The sequence below is a fragment of the Sus scrofa genome, chromosome 1 (genome assembly GCF_000003025.6).
Source record: "Sus scrofa isolate TJ Tabasco breed Duroc chromosome 1, Sscrofa11.1, whole genome shotgun sequence".
Lineage (NCBI taxonomy): Eukaryota > Metazoa > Chordata > Mammalia > Artiodactyla > Suidae > Sus > Sus scrofa.
In genome coordinates, this window is record NC_010443.5 from 107,283,553 (window position 1) to 107,299,546 (window position 15,994).

Consider the following 15,994-nt stretch of genomic DNA (forward strand, 5'->3'; position numbering starts at 1 on the left):
TCTGCTTCCTGTATTTTGCTGCTGGTTGCTTCTAGTGAATTTTTTATTTCAGTTGTCGTAGTTTGCATCTCTACTTGCTTAATCCTTAAATCTTCTATTTCTTTGCTCAGTGTTTCTTGTAATTTATCTGTTTTCACCTCCAGTTTATTTCCAAGATCTTGAATCATCTTTACTATCATCAGTCTACAAAGTCTTTGTCGTGGAGGTTGGTAATCTCTAGATCACTCGGCTGTTTTCCTGGGGGGTTTTCTTGCTTCCTTATCTGAGTCATAATTCTCTGCCTTTTCTTCTGTAGAGATTTTTGGTGTGGTCTCCTTTTTGCAGACAGTAGAGTTGTAGCCTCTCTTGCTTCTGATGTCTTCCCCCCTTGTGCCCTTGGTTTCTGATTGAAGCCATTGTCTCCAAAAAGTCTGTTGCCTGGGTTTGTTCTGCAGGCCATCATTAGATCATGGAAGAAGTTCTCTAGGGCCTCTGGGGGGAGGAGATGTGGCCCCACATTAGGACATCTAAATGCTTTCAGGAATGGCCTGACTCCATGATGGGCAGGCTGAGGCACATACACTTGTTCTTGGGTCGGCAGTGAGGAGTTGAGAAGACCTACATTTGGCTTAGTGGTATGAGATGCGACTCAAAACAGGAGTCAAGTGTGTGGGGGAGCTCTGCTCTTCTAGGTTTTTCCTTATGCAGGAAAGCACAAGGTCAACATGTATTTTTAGTGGATTTACTATAGAAAGCCTTCCCTCCCCTGGTAGAATTTTTGGCTGATCTGGCCTCACTAGTTGAGCATTGGGTACTGGCAACATTTAACCAGCAGGGGTGAGTTAGGAAAGTGTTCCCACCAGCCCTCTCCTGGACTTCACCCACCTTTTGCGTAGTCAGCCTTGGCAGGAGTCACAGGGTGGACGGTTGCGTCTAGACCTGGCCGCACCACCAACTTGGAACTGTGTTGAAGGCAAGGCTCCTAACTTAGAGTATCCCCTGCCTCACTTACAGCTGGCAACATCCTACTAATTCTTCAAAACCTAGCATCATTGTTCCATCTCTGACTCCTTCCCCATGTGCCTTATTAAGTCAACATTTGGTAATAGTACCATGCTGAGAGCTGGGCAGAAAGGCCAGACATTCCAGGCCCCTGAGGAGCTTACGTCTAGCACAGGAAGCCAAAGGAGATGGATGTGAAAGCCCTGGGCCCTCTGATGAAATTGCTTCAGGGCCTAGAGTTAACATCTTTGCCTCTTCCCTAGACCAGATAGAGCTTGTCTACCAGGGGTCCACGGGCGTCTTCTGGAAAAGATGTACGTTTCCACTTGTGCATTTCTGGGAAGAAAAATACCCTAGCTCTTTCTTCAGGCCTCAGAGGAGTCCTTGGTCTCTGCTCCTGTTTAACAGGGCTCTCTTTTAGCTGTTCGGTAGCAGACAGAGGTGCAAAGGCAAGTACTTATTGTGACACCTGCAGGGTGAACCCCGAGAAAGAAAAGTGTCCAGAGGAGGGCTTTGAAAAGTTCAATGCTGTGAAACTCTGGGTGCTCACTTGCCTCAGCCTCCAAAGGAGGCTTAGGAAATCCTGAGTTCTTCCTTCAGCCCTGGAAGAATTCTGGTTCCTTCCTGAAGGAAGAGCTGTCATCCTTTGTTCTTCTGTCAGCTTGGCCCTGACCACTGTGGTCTCTGTCCCCAGGTCCGGACACTGTTTGTCAGTGGCCTCCCTGTGGACATCAAACCCAGAGAACTCTACCTGCTCTTCAGGCCATTCAAGGTGAGTCTGGACCCAGCCACCCATGGGCAGAACCTAGGATGAAGCAGAAGCCTCAGGAAAGAATCACAGACCTGGTTGGGGCAGCAGGAAACCACGAGAAGCGGATCGCAGACCTGGCTCTCTGTCCTGGTTCTGCTAATCCACATGTTGCTTTCTGTCAATTCCTTGGCCCTTTTGAGCCTCTGTTTTCTCATCTGTAAAGTAGAGACAGTAGACTCTCCATAGAATTTGCCATGTAAGGAATTTTTGAGATTCAGTGTAGTGTTTGCAGATAAGAAAACTTAAAAAGGTAAGGTTCTGCACCTTCGGATTACAGAATAGTGGAGCAAAGGGGAATTTCTGCATGAAACGATGACTGCTTACCACATGATGCCCACCCCATGTGCTAAGCCGTGTGATCGGGGAAGCAAGGGCCAAACGTGCTTAGCAGTGGTGGAGGTCAGCATGGGTCTCCTTGCGGGGAGAAGAGTGTGAGCTGGGGAAAGGTGGGGCTGCTCTCAGGGGCGGCCAGGGTAGCACGACAGAGGCTTCCAACCTTCCCTGTTAATGACCAACTCTCTCTGCAGGGGTATGAAGGGTCCCTGATCAAGCTCACATCGAGACAGGTAATTTCTCTGCAAGGATTTTCTTCCTCCCAGCCCAGACTGACTGCTGAGCTCGGAACTGAGCCTGTTCTCTGCCTCATTCCTGAGGCACCTGCCAGCTGAGACCTGCCCCCTGTCATCCAGAATCTTTCCTGGGCTGATGAAAGAGTGGCCTCTGCGAGTCCACCCTGCTTCCCAGTCAGCTGCTGGTCCTTCCTCTCTGGCTCTTGAGAAGCCACAGCAGGGCTTGGAGGCTGAGGACCACACAGTTGGTGACTGTACTCTGGCTCCTGATGCCAGGAGTCCTGGGCCCAGAGCCTTCAGGGACCATTTGGGGTCTGGACTGAACCCTGGCAAAATTAAGTTGGAGAAGTTTTTGTTTTTTGTCTTTTTTTTTTTTTTTTTTTTTTTTTGCTATTTCTTTGGGCCGCTCCCGCGGCATATGGAGGTTCCCAGGCTAGGGGTCCAATTGGAGCTGTAGCCACTGGCCTACACCAGAGCCACAGCAACGCGGGATCCGAGCCGCGTCTGCAACCTACACCACAGCTCACGGCAACGCCAGATCGTTAACCCACTGAGCAAGGGCAGGGACCGAACCCGCAACCTCATGGTTCCTAGTCGGATTCGCTAACCACTGCGCCACGACGGGAACTCCTGTTTTTGTGTTTTTAAGGATTTTATTTTGTTTCTCTCTTTTTTTTTTTCTTACCTCATCTGCGACCTATACTGCAGCTTATGGCAACACTGGAGCAAGGCCCAGGATTAAACCCTTGTCCTCATGGATACTAGTCGGGTTCATTACCGCTGAGCCATGTCGGGAACTCCTGGAGAAGTTTTGCCCCTGTTTTCCCTTGATTGAACCTGGAGCCTTCCCTGCCCTTGATACATTGGTGTCCCCTTTCTTGCTGGGGAAGACACTGGAACTTACTCTTAAATACCTGCATGCACGAACAACAACACAAGATTTTACTGAAAGGCCGATGTTTAGCGAAGTGGGATAAAGCTCCATCAGCATCACTTCTCATTGTGTGGTGCCTGAGTGGGAGGGTTTTGGTACCCAGGAACCTCCTTCTGCTGTTCCACTGGATATAGGGAGGCGATGGACTAGTCTTACATATTTTTTGTTCTGTGTTATTTTGTTTTGTTTGAGGGGAGATGAAATGTTGGGAGAGATGCAAGGGTATTCTCTTTTTTTTCCTACTAGCCTGTTGGTTTTGTGATCTTTGACAGCCGGGCAGGAGCAGAAGCAGCCAAGAATGCGTTGAATGTGAGTAGATGGAGAACGGGCCCTCCTCTGACCCCCAGACCTCTAGGCGTCAGGTACCCTTGTTCCATCTTCTGCAAACCTTCCCCCACTCCACACCCAAGGAAAGGGTCCCCACACAGATGTACCTTCCCCACCTGTCTCGGTGCACGATCTCCGGCTGCACTGTCTGTACCAAACGCCATTATTCACAAGGCCCAAGCAGCCTGTTTCCTGTCTAGCCCCTGTGCAGGCAAGTCTTTCAGGTTGAGTCATTTCTGGGGCCTTTCCATACCCACTGCAGTGGGCAGTCTGGGTCTTACAGAGTTAAACCTCTCCCTTCCTTTCCCTCTCATGTAGGGTATTCGCTTTGATCCTGAGAACCCGCAGACCCTGAGGCTAGAGTTTGCCAAAGCCAACACCAAGATGGCCAAGAATAAGCTAATGGCTACACCAAATCCTACCAACACTCACCCCGCCCTAGGAGCACACTTCATCGCTCGGGACCCCTGTGAGTGGCACTTGGAGTGGCCAGCTGCCACCCTTTACCTGGCTGAGCTGGGGGCCCAGTGAATGGCATTGCGACGTTGGGATTGTCAGCAAGGGAATCAGTCCCTCTTTCCAGGAGCTTCTTGCATCCACCGTCACCCATCCCTGTGGGTCCTGTGCTTCCTTGCTCCCCTGCAGCCTTTGCCGGACTTCAGACTGAGCTCCTGAGCTGTCAGTGAAGCCTTCTCTGATCCCTCTTGGTTGAGATTAGCAGAAGCCCATCTGAGGATTTGTTGAAGCCTGCAGGATGTTCACCAACTCTGGCCTAGTTACTGTGGCTTCTTTCCTGGTTCTGGAGTCCTTGAGGGGACCCTGGCCTCAGAACTCAACCATAGCACTGGGTCCCTTTCTCTGTTGGGAGTGGGGTGGCACAAGGGGGGACCAGTGTTCTGATGATGGCAGCTGTTGTCTCCATTGCAGATGACCTGATGGGGGCCGCTCTGATCCCTGCATCCCCCGAGGCTTGGGCCCCCTACCCTCTGTACACCACAGAGCTGACCCCAGTAATCTCACATGCTGCATTCACATACCCAGCTGCCACTGCTGCTGCCGCCGCCACCCTCCATACTCAGGTAAGCCTGCCTGGGGGAGAAGCAGGAAGGGGGAGAATGAAGGTTCTGAGTTGGCCAGGCCTCATTTCCATCCAGCCACGGACCACCTGGGGCCCCAGAGCTGCTGCAGAACTGCTGTCTGGTATGACTGTGCCATTAGGGTTTGGGATCTGACGGAGGGGAAGAAGAGGATAAGCCGTTCAGGTCTCGTCAAGAACAAGTGGCAGAATGCTCAGTGCTGAGGGACCCCTGTGGTTCCACCGTTCCGTGAACACCCGTGAGTGGGCTGTGCCAATTCTGCTTGTGGTGACAGACCTGAGGGTGGTCTCTGGAGCCAGCCCGCCTGCTCTGTCTCCTCGTGATGGACTTCAGAAAGCTTGAGAGATTTCCGTCTGGATTTTTTTTTTTTTTTTTTAACTCATCTGAAAAAGTAAGGAGAGTATTATGTGCCTCAGGTTTTCATGAAAATTAAATGTTAAGACGCAAGGTGCTTGAATTGTACCTGGAGCATCAGGGGTGCCCAATGAGTGTGTGCCCTTGTGCTGGTCGAGCCTGTGTGCTCCACTGTGAATGGTGCTGGCTCAGAAGAGATGGAGCCAGCACTGCTGGGCAGAGGCAGGGAGGACACCAGGGCCAGGAGGGCTCTGTGCTCGCCAAGTGCCGCTCCAGGTATCACACCAGGCGCCCCAGAGGCGGATAAGCAGGTGGTCAGATACTGCCCCTGCCTGTGTGGCAGTGACAGAGCAGTGCCAGGCAGCACAGGGGGGCTGGGGTGAGGAGCAAGCCTACCTCGGTCTCTCCTCTTAAAGTGAGTGGGAGCTGAGGCTCAGGAAGAACGACCTGGCTGTTGAAACGGAGAGGACAGAGTCTCTTGGGTGGTGCGTCAGAAGAGGATGAAGAGTTAAAGGGAATGAGAAGCCAGGAGGGAGAGCTCACAGAAACTAGAAGCTGATGCAGGAGGAGTTGGGGGATCTGCCCGTGCGAAGGCCAAATGCGTGTCTGTCCTGGACCTCTGTAAGGCTGAGTGACCTGGGTTCCCCAGCTCTGAGGCAGAAGGTTCAGATTCTTGGGCCGCCACCCTCGTAAGCCATTCTCCCAGTGGGGGATGCCCCTGGCTGCATCAGCTTGGGCTGTACCAGTGAGGACAGGCCCACGTTTTGAGCTTGGCTCTCTCCCAGCGGTGCACCATGGGCAGCTGGAGAATAGATTGGGGCTGGGAAGGTGGTGAGGCTCTTCCTCCCCAGGGCAGTGTTGGGGGGCTTAGCGAGGGCATAGCGCCAGGTCAGTCCCCTTCCCTCTTACCCTGTGGACTGCGGAAGGTGGACGGTGCTCCGGGCCCCATGAGGCCTCGCCGGGCTCCTCACCTCTGATCCCGACTCCGCCACCCGTTCACTCCCTGATCTTCTGTGGGTGGCTTCTCCTCTGGGCCTCTGGGCATGTCCTCCTCTGTAAAACGAGAGGCAGGACCTGATCAGGTGGAGAGGTTCTACCCTGTGTGCTCTGAGATGCCCGGCCATGACAATGGCGAGGCAGAAGTTGGGAGCCAGGGACGGCCGGGGTGTCGGGTTATCAGGAGAGGTGTCTCTGTCCTTTCTTGGGGTGGCCCCCAGTTGGCTGGGAACATTGTGCTGCTTGCTGCCCATCTCTGAGCTTGTTTTCCTTTCCAGCTTCCTCCTCCCTTCCCCATGCCCCATGGCTGTCCAGCTCCAGTCCAGCTGTCTCCATTAAGTCCTGACCCTCTCTTTCAAGCGCTTCTGTGATGCTGGGCAAGTTACTTTACCTCTCTGTATCTTGATTTCTTCATGGAATGCTGAGAGTCGTAGCTACTTTATAGGGTGGTTGGTAGCATATTAGCAGAGAGAGTGCTGCAGGAGTGCCAGTTGTCATGGTTATTACTTAATAGAAATTATCGTCTAGTTCCTCCCAGGGCCTCTCTGAGGCTAGAGGCCTCATGGTGCTAGAGTTTCTGTCTTCTGGCCTTCCTAGGGTGGGGATGAGGCCACCTCAAAGGATAGTGGCTTTTTTCAGGAGGCACACTAATAGCAAGCGATTGGATCAGGCGGTAACTAGTTCTGTCCCTGCTGCTTAAGTTCTCTGGACAGCTATTTCCTTGACACTAAAACACACTGTTAGGACCCAATGCAGTAATAGGCATGAAAGCATTTCCCCTTTCTTTTCTTTCTTTTTTTCTTTGTCTTTTTAGGCCATATGGCGGTTCCTGGGCTAGGGGTCGAATTGGAGCTACAGCTGCCGGCCTATACCACAGCCACAGCAACACCAGATCCAAGTCACATCTGTAACCTACACCATAGCTTGTGGCAATGCCATATCCTTTAACCCACTGAGCAAGGCCAGGGATGGAACTTGTCTCTTCATGGATACTAGTCAGAGTCTTAACCCACTGAGCCACAACAGGAACTCCTTGAAAGCATTGCATATAAGTAGTGCTGCCCCAGAGATGGAGGCTGAAAATGCTTAGATGAAAAAAGTAGACACTGATCTTAAGGGGGTTATTCTGAACCCAAAGGACCAGTAGCTCTTGTGTTTTTTTGCCCCTGGTGGCAGGGGAGGGGAGGGCAACTGGGAGAGAAAACAGGAGCTAATAGAAGGGGCTAGAAAACCGGCCCTTCCTCTCTGTACCCCAACATGCACACCCTGACCTCATGTCTTTTGGCAGTAGGTCTCCGTAGGCTGAGATGTCCTCATGTGGCTGCAGGGATGAGACCTGCAGGAAGGAAGGGGCTTGATTCAGTCCTGCTCTTCTTGGCACGAGGCTATCTTGCCAGACCTTTTGATAGCATTGTCTTCTTTCAGAGGGTGTAGGTGGCAGGGGCATACTGGGATCTGGCCTATGAGGATGGTGGCCTAAAAGCTGGGATCCTGGGGAGTTCTCATCATGGCTCAACTATAGTGAACCTGACGAGTATCCACGAGGACACGGGTTCCATCTTTGGCCTCTCTCAGTGGGTTAAGGATCCAGTGTTGCCGTGAGCTGTGGTGTAAGTTACAGAGTTTGGATCTAGTGTGGCTGTGGCAGTGGCTGTGGCTGTGGTGCAGGCCGGCAGCTGTAACTCCTATTTGACCTCAGTCCTGGGAACTTCCGTATGCCGTGAATACAGCTCTAAAAAGACCAAAAAAAAAAAAAAAAAAAAAAAAAGTCAGGGATCCTGCATGTCCTCTTGCACCCCAGGGTCCTTCCAGTGTGGGCTTTTTTCATATCAACCTGAGGGTCTTGGGAGTCTTTCACTGTGGCCCTTTGCCCCCCTTACACTGGCTCGGCCACTTACTGATGACCTTAAAGTTAGATGAATGGCCCTGCCTCTGTTTTCTTATCTGTGTAATGGAAGTGACAACAGCATCTACTTCATCAGATTTTTCTGAGGATTACAGAAACTTAGTGTATGAGAACTACTTAGAAAAGCTTCTGGCACACGCCAAGTTCTTCATAAGCATGAGCTTTTAGAGGTCTGCGCTTGCAGGAAGGAAAAGACAGCTTTTTCTCTTTTCCCTTTGCTTATCATCCTGCTTGCCAGAATATCACTACTTCTAGTCCTTAGACTTGGGAGGGAGTTGGACACCGGTGTTTAAGTAAATCCATAAGTATGAACCTTTTATAGAAATGACCCATTTGGGAGTTCCTGTTGTGGTTCAGCTAGCATCCATGAGGACACAGGTTCGATCCCTGGCCTCGCTCAGTGGGTTAAGGATCTGGCATTGCCATGACCTGTGGTGTGGGTTGCAGATGTGGCTCAGATCCTGTGTTGCTGTGGGTGTGGTGTAAGCCGGCAGCTGTAGCTCTGGTTGGACCCCTAGCCTGGGAATTTCCATATGCCACAGGTGTGGCCCTAAAAAGAAAAAAAATGACACTTTGAATCTTTTCAAAACTTCAGTATTAGGGTGTGCTTCTGTGTCAGTAAATGCAGCTCTACATTCTGGATGCCTGGCCAGCTGCTGTTGTATCTGTGTCTAGCTTCCTGCAGATGGCAAATTAAGTTGTTTACACAATTTTTTGCTCTGATAGGTAGTGCTGCCATGGACACCTTTGTTCACACCCCTCTGGGCACCTGTCCTACTTGTTTTCCTTATCATAAATTCCTAGAACTATTACAAGGTCAAAGTGTAGACTTGCTGGTCTGGGTTAAGTAAGACTGGCTATTGTTTTGATTGACTTGGTGATGAGGGAGGAGGCTCCTGTGTTTATTGGTTGTTCAAGTTTCTTCTCGTGGATTCATCCCTTTTCTTACCTTGTGGTGTATCTTTTCAGTCAGTCCCAGGCTCCGAGAGAGGACCGAGTTTGTGCCCCGACCCCTTTGTTGTGATACTGCCCCTCTCAGAGCTGTAGTCTAGACGCCCACAGGCCTGTCCCTGTGAGGTGGCCTCTTAAGGCCCCCAAACCCCCTCTGAACAACTGGAGGCCCAGAGGGGACCAGCCACTCACTCCCTGCTGTGCTGGCCATGACCCCCGAGCTGGGGGTCTCCCTTCTGAGCTGGGGCAGGAAGGGACCATGCATTTTACAAGACCTGGACTGCCAGCCTATCCCAAGCCTCTGAAGAGAGTGGAAATGCAGCCCTTTGAGTGTATTCTGTCCGCCTTGGTGGCACAACCCTCCTGAACTCAGAAATGAAGGCTTTCCTCTACTTTCTCCCCAAGATGGAGGTGGCAGCACATCTCAGGCTGTTGGGAGAGCTGCTGCTCTGGACCCCGAGCTACAGCACCATGGAGAGAACGGACTGGATGGAGCAGGCTTGCTGCAGGCCCCTAAGCAGCCAGTGGTGGAAGAGGATGGGTCGGAGTCCTCTAGGGTCCCTCCCTAGTTCAGTGCTCTCCTCTCGTCCACCCCTACAGGGCACCCAGCCTGCCAGGCGCTTCCTCCAGGGGGGCTGGGTGAAGGGTGGTGATCAGGCCCCCCTCCAACTTCCCTGAGCTGGACTAGCCACGGGCTCGTCTGGCAGCAGTAGAGCTGGTTTCCTTGTCGTCCCTCTCTTGGGGAATGAACTCTGGTGTCCAGCTGGACTTCTCGCCGAGACGGTAGCCCACTGCCTCCTCCCACTCAGCTCTCAGCCGGGAAGGGAGGGACCTGCTCCCAGATGTTTAGCAGACAGGAGAGAAAATAAGGTGGCCTCTGAGGCTGAACAGCTCCAAGGTGAGCAGAGGCTCTTGACCCTTTCTGTGTGGTGTGTGGCTTAGTCAAGGTGTCCTGGCAGCACAGGCCAGCTGTGTGCTGATGACAGTAGTGCCACATTTCTGAAGCTCAGTGTTGGTCAGGTGGCCCAAAACCTGGTCCAATGTGCCAGTGTCCTGGCTTCTCGGAGTAACCCACTGCCAACTTGCTGCTGAGCATGTGGTGGTCAGAGTCCTGTGCTATACAGAATAGCACCTAGAGGAGTTCCCTTGTGGCGCAGTGGGTTAAGGCTCCAGCATTGGTCACTGCAACAGCTCAGGTTACTGCCGTGGTGCAGGTTCCATCCCTGGCCCAGGAACTTCCACATGCTGTGGGTGTGGCCAAAAAGAAACAAACAAAAAGAAGCAGCACCTAGAGTTTGGAGGAGTACAGGAGCAAGTTCAGGAAGCTTCCATGAGCCTCCAGATATCTTGGTTTTGCTCAGTGATATCTTCTTTGCTTACAGAGGCAGGGATTCCTGGCAGCCAAGTGGGTAATTAGGTCCAGTTGCTCCAACTTCAAGGGAGTTTTATTTTTTGGCCACACCTATGGCATGCAGAAGTTCCAGGGCTAGGAATTGAACCCGTACCACAGGAGCAACCTCTGCCACAGCAGTAACAACACCAGATCCTTAACCCGATGAGCCACCAGGGAGCTCCTCAGTGGGGTTTTCTGTAGGCCCAGCTGCTACAGGGTTTCCACACCTGCTCCTGTGCCATCTCTTCCTTTCCTAAGAGAACCTGGGCTCCCACCTCTGAGCTCTTCTCCCACCCCCTCCCTGGGGCCCTGTGATGCCCTGCCCCCACCCCTCCCAGGCAGCCACTCAGCTAGGGCAGACATGCCGTCTGTAACTGGGGCAGGCAGCCTCCCTGCAGTCTTGGCCTGGCACCCAGCACAGCTCACCATCCAGACGACTGGCTCATGGGGAAGGGGGTGTGTGTCCTTTCCTGGCCCAGCTCTGGGAATCCTGCTTTGGGGCTACTGCTGGAGGGTGGTGGGGGAGCCATCTAGCAAGTACCAGGGTCGAGGTAGCTGCCAGACCTCCACAGGAGGGCTCAGTTGGTAGGTGACAAATCCCTAGGCCTAGGAGGCTTGTAATGGGAACAGGAATGGTGAAGTCGGAGTGGGGCAGTGGGGGTGGCTGTCGGCTGGGTCACATCTATGACTTCCTTGAATCACACAGGACAGGACCAACATCTGGAAGTCCTACCCCTTAGAGACCACGGCGACTTTGGTTTCTAATGTGGTTTGACATTCCCTCTTACCTGATCCTTGTGGACACCCTGTGACTTAATCTTCTCTGTCCTGTGGCTAGTGAGGACACTGAGACCCAAGAAGTGGAGCAAAAATGTGTTAGCATCATTCTCCTTAGGAATCTGCACTCCCCCAGTTAAGGGGGATGGGCAGGCTGTTGGGCCAGTGCCCCTGGCTGCCAGGACTCCACCCGGTACAGGCGGGCTCAGTGGAGTTGTAAACACTCTCGTAACCGGCTCTCATTTGAACCCCCCATCCTGCAGAGGAGGCAGGTCAGGTGGCACTCTCCCATTTTCAGGATGAAGAAACTGATGCCCAGAGGTGAGTAACTGGCCTGATCTCCTTCGTCAGTGACAGAACCAGCACAGGGGCACTGAAAGCCACGTTTCCCGGGCTCCCCTGTCAAGTGAAGGACTGCTCAGCTAGCTCCTGACGTTGGCTTCTCTTGCAGGTGCGCTGGTACCCTTCCTCTGATACCACCCAGCAAGGATGGAAATATCGCCAGTTCTGTTAGTTCTTCCGTAAGTGCTGGCCCGGAGGGCTGGGACTGAGAGTGGCCTAGAGCTTGGCTTCCGCAGGGTCGTGGTTCCTCTGCCCGAGTCCAGGACCTGCTGGTGCTACTCCCCCGCCCGAGCTTGTGCCTGGGGCACTCTGGCTGGTTTGCCCCGTCTCCTCCCATCCTGCAGCCTCCTCACCAGGGGGAGGACCTGGGTTCGACTCCAGCCCAGCCCCACCCCTCAGCTCATGGCCTCTCTCCCCTCCCTCCAGGCCTTGTCACCACAGCTGGGGAGGAAGCCACCCTTAAACTCCCACTGCCCCCAGGCGGCCGTGCAGAGATGCTGCTTCCCGCCAAAGACTGTGAATTTTAAGCCTGACTCAGTGGACTCTTTCCTGTTCCCTTTCTCTCCTCTTCCTCAGCCCATCCTGCCCCAGAGCCCCTCTCCAAGGCCTCGCAGCAGGATTCCGGGGCCTTCTCGCTGGGACACCCTGGCCCAGCTCGGAGGCCTCGTTGGGACTGAGCAAGGCCCGACCTCCAGGCCAAATTTGCTTCCATAGCTCCACCTCAGAGCAACGAGGCATTTAATTTTGCATGTTTTCTGGCATGAATTAAGACACTTCAACTTGTGTATATGTGAGTGTACAGTTTGTTCTCACATTGTGTCACCATAGCAACAGATCCTGACCACTATGGCTCATCATCCCCCGCCCCCTCCCCACACCCCTTCCAGGCACCCACCCTGCTTCAGTGAGGACCAAGCCCTGCAGCCCAGCCTGCCCACCCCCCACCTCCCACCCCACCCCACCCCACCCCACCCTTCCAGGCTGAACAGGAAGGACCACCCAGCCGAGAGAGAGCATTTTTTTTGTGGTCATTTCAAATCGGGGTCCTCTGCTTCCTCCTCCTCAGATGGGCCCATTTTGCTTACTTCCACGCTGCACCCCCGCCCCCTGCCATGACTCCTCATTCTTTCCAAACTTCAAAACCAACCAAAAAGTTAAAGTATTTTTGTACCCTGTGTAACAAAATATTTATGCATCATAAAGGATTTTTTCGTGTGTGTGTGCGATTAATTATTGAAGAGACCTTGTCTGCCCTGTCAGTTAAGTTTAACGTTTAGTTGGAGGCATGAAGAAGAAAAGGGTTTCCGTTCTCTAGCAGTGAGCCTTAGCGTCAGCTGTTAGTTTAGGGAAAATGAAGGAAAAATTGTGCAATTTTTTTGTTTTGTGAGCACATCGGTGCTGTGCCTTGGACCGCAGCTGGGGCTGTCTTGCTGTTTTCAGACTTGGGAGACGAGGTGGCTGTTGTAATTGCCGATCCTGTGAGAATGTGAAACTGGATAATATATGAAATGCAAAATAAAAAAATTATGCAAAGTAACCGCTCTCCGACCTTTGCTTCCACGGGTTGTGAACGGCCATTGGGAGGGCAAGGCTAGAGGACAGGTGCCGGGAGTTCAGGGGGAAGGAAACCCAGGGGACCCGGGCCTTAGAGCCCATGTGGCCTCTCCTTCCTGCCAGCTTCTGTGTGACTTGAGTCTGGAGGGGACGTGACCTGCCAAGGGTCATGCAGCAGGGGTAGTACCTTCCCCGCCCCACCTAGGTTTCGTTCTTGGTTTTCTGTGCTCAGGCTGGGGGCGCAGAGTCCCTGCACCCAGAGTAAGCACCCAAACGGGACCTTGCTTTTCTCCTGATGGTGTCGTCTAGCTGCCCTAAGCCTTTGTGGCCTGTGGCCTTTCCAGGCCCTCAAGAAGAGAAGGACTGTGGCTTGGGAGGTTGGGCTTCTTCATGTGGTGTCCTTGGTGTGTTTCATGTGAGGGAAGCAGAGGACCCAAGAGTTCGGCCCAGAAGGGGTTAAGCCCACTTACCCAGTTGGCTCCCAGCTGCAGCTCTGGTTCCTGAGATGGGGTTTTGCTGGGAGCCAGAGCAAACGAAGGTCGGGGAGCCGGTGTGGTCCTAAGACCTTGGGCTGTGCTGGGCCCAAGTCAGGATGTCAGCAGCTGACCCTCAGTCTTCCCTTTTGTGACCGGAAGGCTCAGTCTACTCATCTGTGAAATAGTGGTTTGCAGCTCTTTTCCGGCTCCTTCTGGAGGGTTGGAGCACTAATCTGATGGCTTTGCTATTTAACATCATCCCCCCTCCCCGTGCCCTTCACAGCCTCAAAGCGGAGCCTGGTAAGGGCAGGAGAGCCTCAGCCTCCCTCCTGCTGGGTTTCCTTCCAGCTTTGCTCTGAGCAGAGCGAAGTGGCTGTGGCTGGCCCTGGTCACTTCCTCACCTGCACCTTGGGTGACCCTGGTGTCCCTCTCCACTCCTTGCCTCACCCCCTCTCCTGATCCCAGGCCTGCACTAAGCAACATATGTCCAAGGTGTTCTGCTGACAAATATGTCTGCTGTTAAAGGCTCACAGGTGACATTTGCAGCCCCAACTGTTACTTGAATGTGAAGAGAGGACACACACCCCAGGTGCTGTGAGGGAGGAGGAGCCTGGCCAGGCCCTGGCCTGTAGGTAACTGGGGGGCGGGGGATGGGTAGGTGGGTGGTGGTCTGGACCCCAGAGGGAGGCCCTGGGAGGTGGTGGGGTGGTGGGGGAGGGGTTGGTGACTGTTCATGCAAACAAGAGAAGGGGGTTCAAGGCTTCTCCTGCCTCATCCCCACCCCGCTCACTGCAGTATTTGGACCAGGTGGGCAAGTGCCTAGCAAGCCCTGCTCCCCGCCCTGCTACTGCTACTGGGGAAGCCACTCTGAGGCCCTCGGCCCCCACCCAGGGCCAAGCCCATGGCTGACCTACTTCAGCTGTGGTAGGAATCACTGGGTCTTCCCAAGGTGGTGAATTATTTAGTGGGGGCACCTGGGTCTTTCTGAGAGGGGCTGAGAAACCTGCTCCATAATTTAAAGGCTCCTGCTCCTCTGGCTTCCCTGGGGGGGGGGGGGCCTCCTTCACGCTTTACCGAGCAGGGCCTGTGTCTGGAAGGAGGAGCTGGAAAGGGGAGGGAGGCCCTGAAGCCATCTCAGAGGGGGCTCTGCAACTGGACAGGGCCTTTTTCAGGGTGGGGCCTTTGCAGAAGGGCCTCAGTGGACAGTCAGGTTTGGCCTGCGTGGAGGGGTGGCAAGCTTCAAGTGGTTAAAGGGCTTCCTGGCAAGGACACGGTAAGCTCAAGTCAGGAGCAGCCACTGACTCCCCATCCAGGGCTCTTTCTAAAAGGCACCTTATTCCTTTCCAGAGGTGTTCAGTCCTGCCCTGATGACAGGAGAAACGCTCCTTTCTGAAAGCCTTTTAGGCCTTGGAGTGACCAGGGTTCTTTTGCTCAGGGGTCCCTTTCCAGCAGCAATGAACTCTCCCCCTGGCAGAGGAGGCTGTCTTCACAAGAGCACCCGCCTCCCACCCCGCTTCACACACAGATGAGGCTGGTGGTAAGTGGACGCTTGGCGAGGCCCCCGGGAGCCCGGGCCACAGCCAGCTGGGCAGGGGTGGTTCCCGTTACGCAGACCAGGCCATTTCTTGGGCGCTGCTGCCTGGCCAGCATTTTTAGGGACGTGACTTAAACTTTGGAGCCTTGACAGGTGAGCGGTTTCCCAGCCCCTGACCCTGAGCTTCTGTGGGACTCAGTACAGGTTCTGAGGTCTCAGGAGGGGCCTGGCACCCTCACCCTTCCACCCTGCCCTGCCTGTCACATTCTGCATTGCCCCATTTGCCCAGGTCTGGAACAAAGACTTTCTGATCTCCAGAAGCTCTGTCAGAATGGAGATTTCCCTGAGAAACAGGGCAGAGCCCCTCAGAGTAGGATTAGGGGAAGTTCCAAAAGGAGAGAGGTTAAAAATGGGGTAAATAGGAGTTCCCATTGTGGCTACGTGGAAACGAACCCCAGTTAGTGTCCATGAAGATGTGGGTTCAATCCCTGGCCTTGCTCAGTGGGTCAAGGATCTGGTGGTGTTGTGGCTGTGGCATAGGCCGGCAGCTGTAGCTCCGATTGGACCCCTAGCCTGGGAACCTCTATATGCCTGCGGCCCTAAAAATAAAGAGTGGGGTAAATAATCTCTCCACTCTGCTGCAGCCCACCCTGCCTCTGTCCATCCATTGAGGCCTCCACTGCACCGGGTTGGGGGATGGGTGGGCCTTCTGCAGGATAGCAGGCTCTCCTGCCCAATACGCTCCCTGGAGAACAGAATGGGGGCTGTAGGAGCTGAGGGGACACCCTCATGAGGGGAGAGAGGCTGGGCACCTCTGGTCATATTGCAGGGCCCACAAGAAAGGGGCCTGAACTCCTCTTTCCCCTGGACCTCCTTGCTCATCACTCCGCCCACCCACACCTCTGGTCAGAGTGGATAACACTCAGGGGCTGGCTCGCCCTCTGGCTTCTGGACTGGGTGAGTGGGAGCCCCTGCAGGGGTGTGAAGGGTGG

General features: G+C 53.8%; 1 protein-coding gene across 4 annotated transcripts in view; it reads left to right on the forward strand.

The window, feature by feature from the left end:
• The window catches only part of RBPMS2 (RNA binding protein with multiple splicing 2), a 37,226-nt gene extending 24,251 nt beyond the window's left edge, over window positions 1-12,975 (forward strand). The window contains exons 2-8 of one of the 4 annotated variants that reach the window (XM_005659495.3): window positions 1,676-1,753; window positions 2,320-2,358; window positions 3,542-3,604; window positions 3,941-4,091; window positions 4,550-4,701; window positions 11,548-11,617; window positions 12,015-12,975. In XM_005659495.3, coding sequence (XP_005659552.1) covers window positions 1,676-1,753; window positions 2,320-2,358; window positions 3,542-3,604; window positions 3,941-4,091; window positions 4,550-4,701; window positions 11,548-11,610 — 546 coding nt within the window. In that variant the 3' untranslated portion in view covers window positions 11,611-11,617; window positions 12,015-12,975. Of the gene's footprint in view, window positions 1-1,675; window positions 1,754-2,319; window positions 2,359-3,541; window positions 3,605-3,940; window positions 4,092-4,549; window positions 4,702-11,547 lie in introns of all 4 variants that reach the window. The other 3 variants (XM_005659494.3, XM_021093786.1, XM_005659493.3) reach the window with 3 other exon arrangements.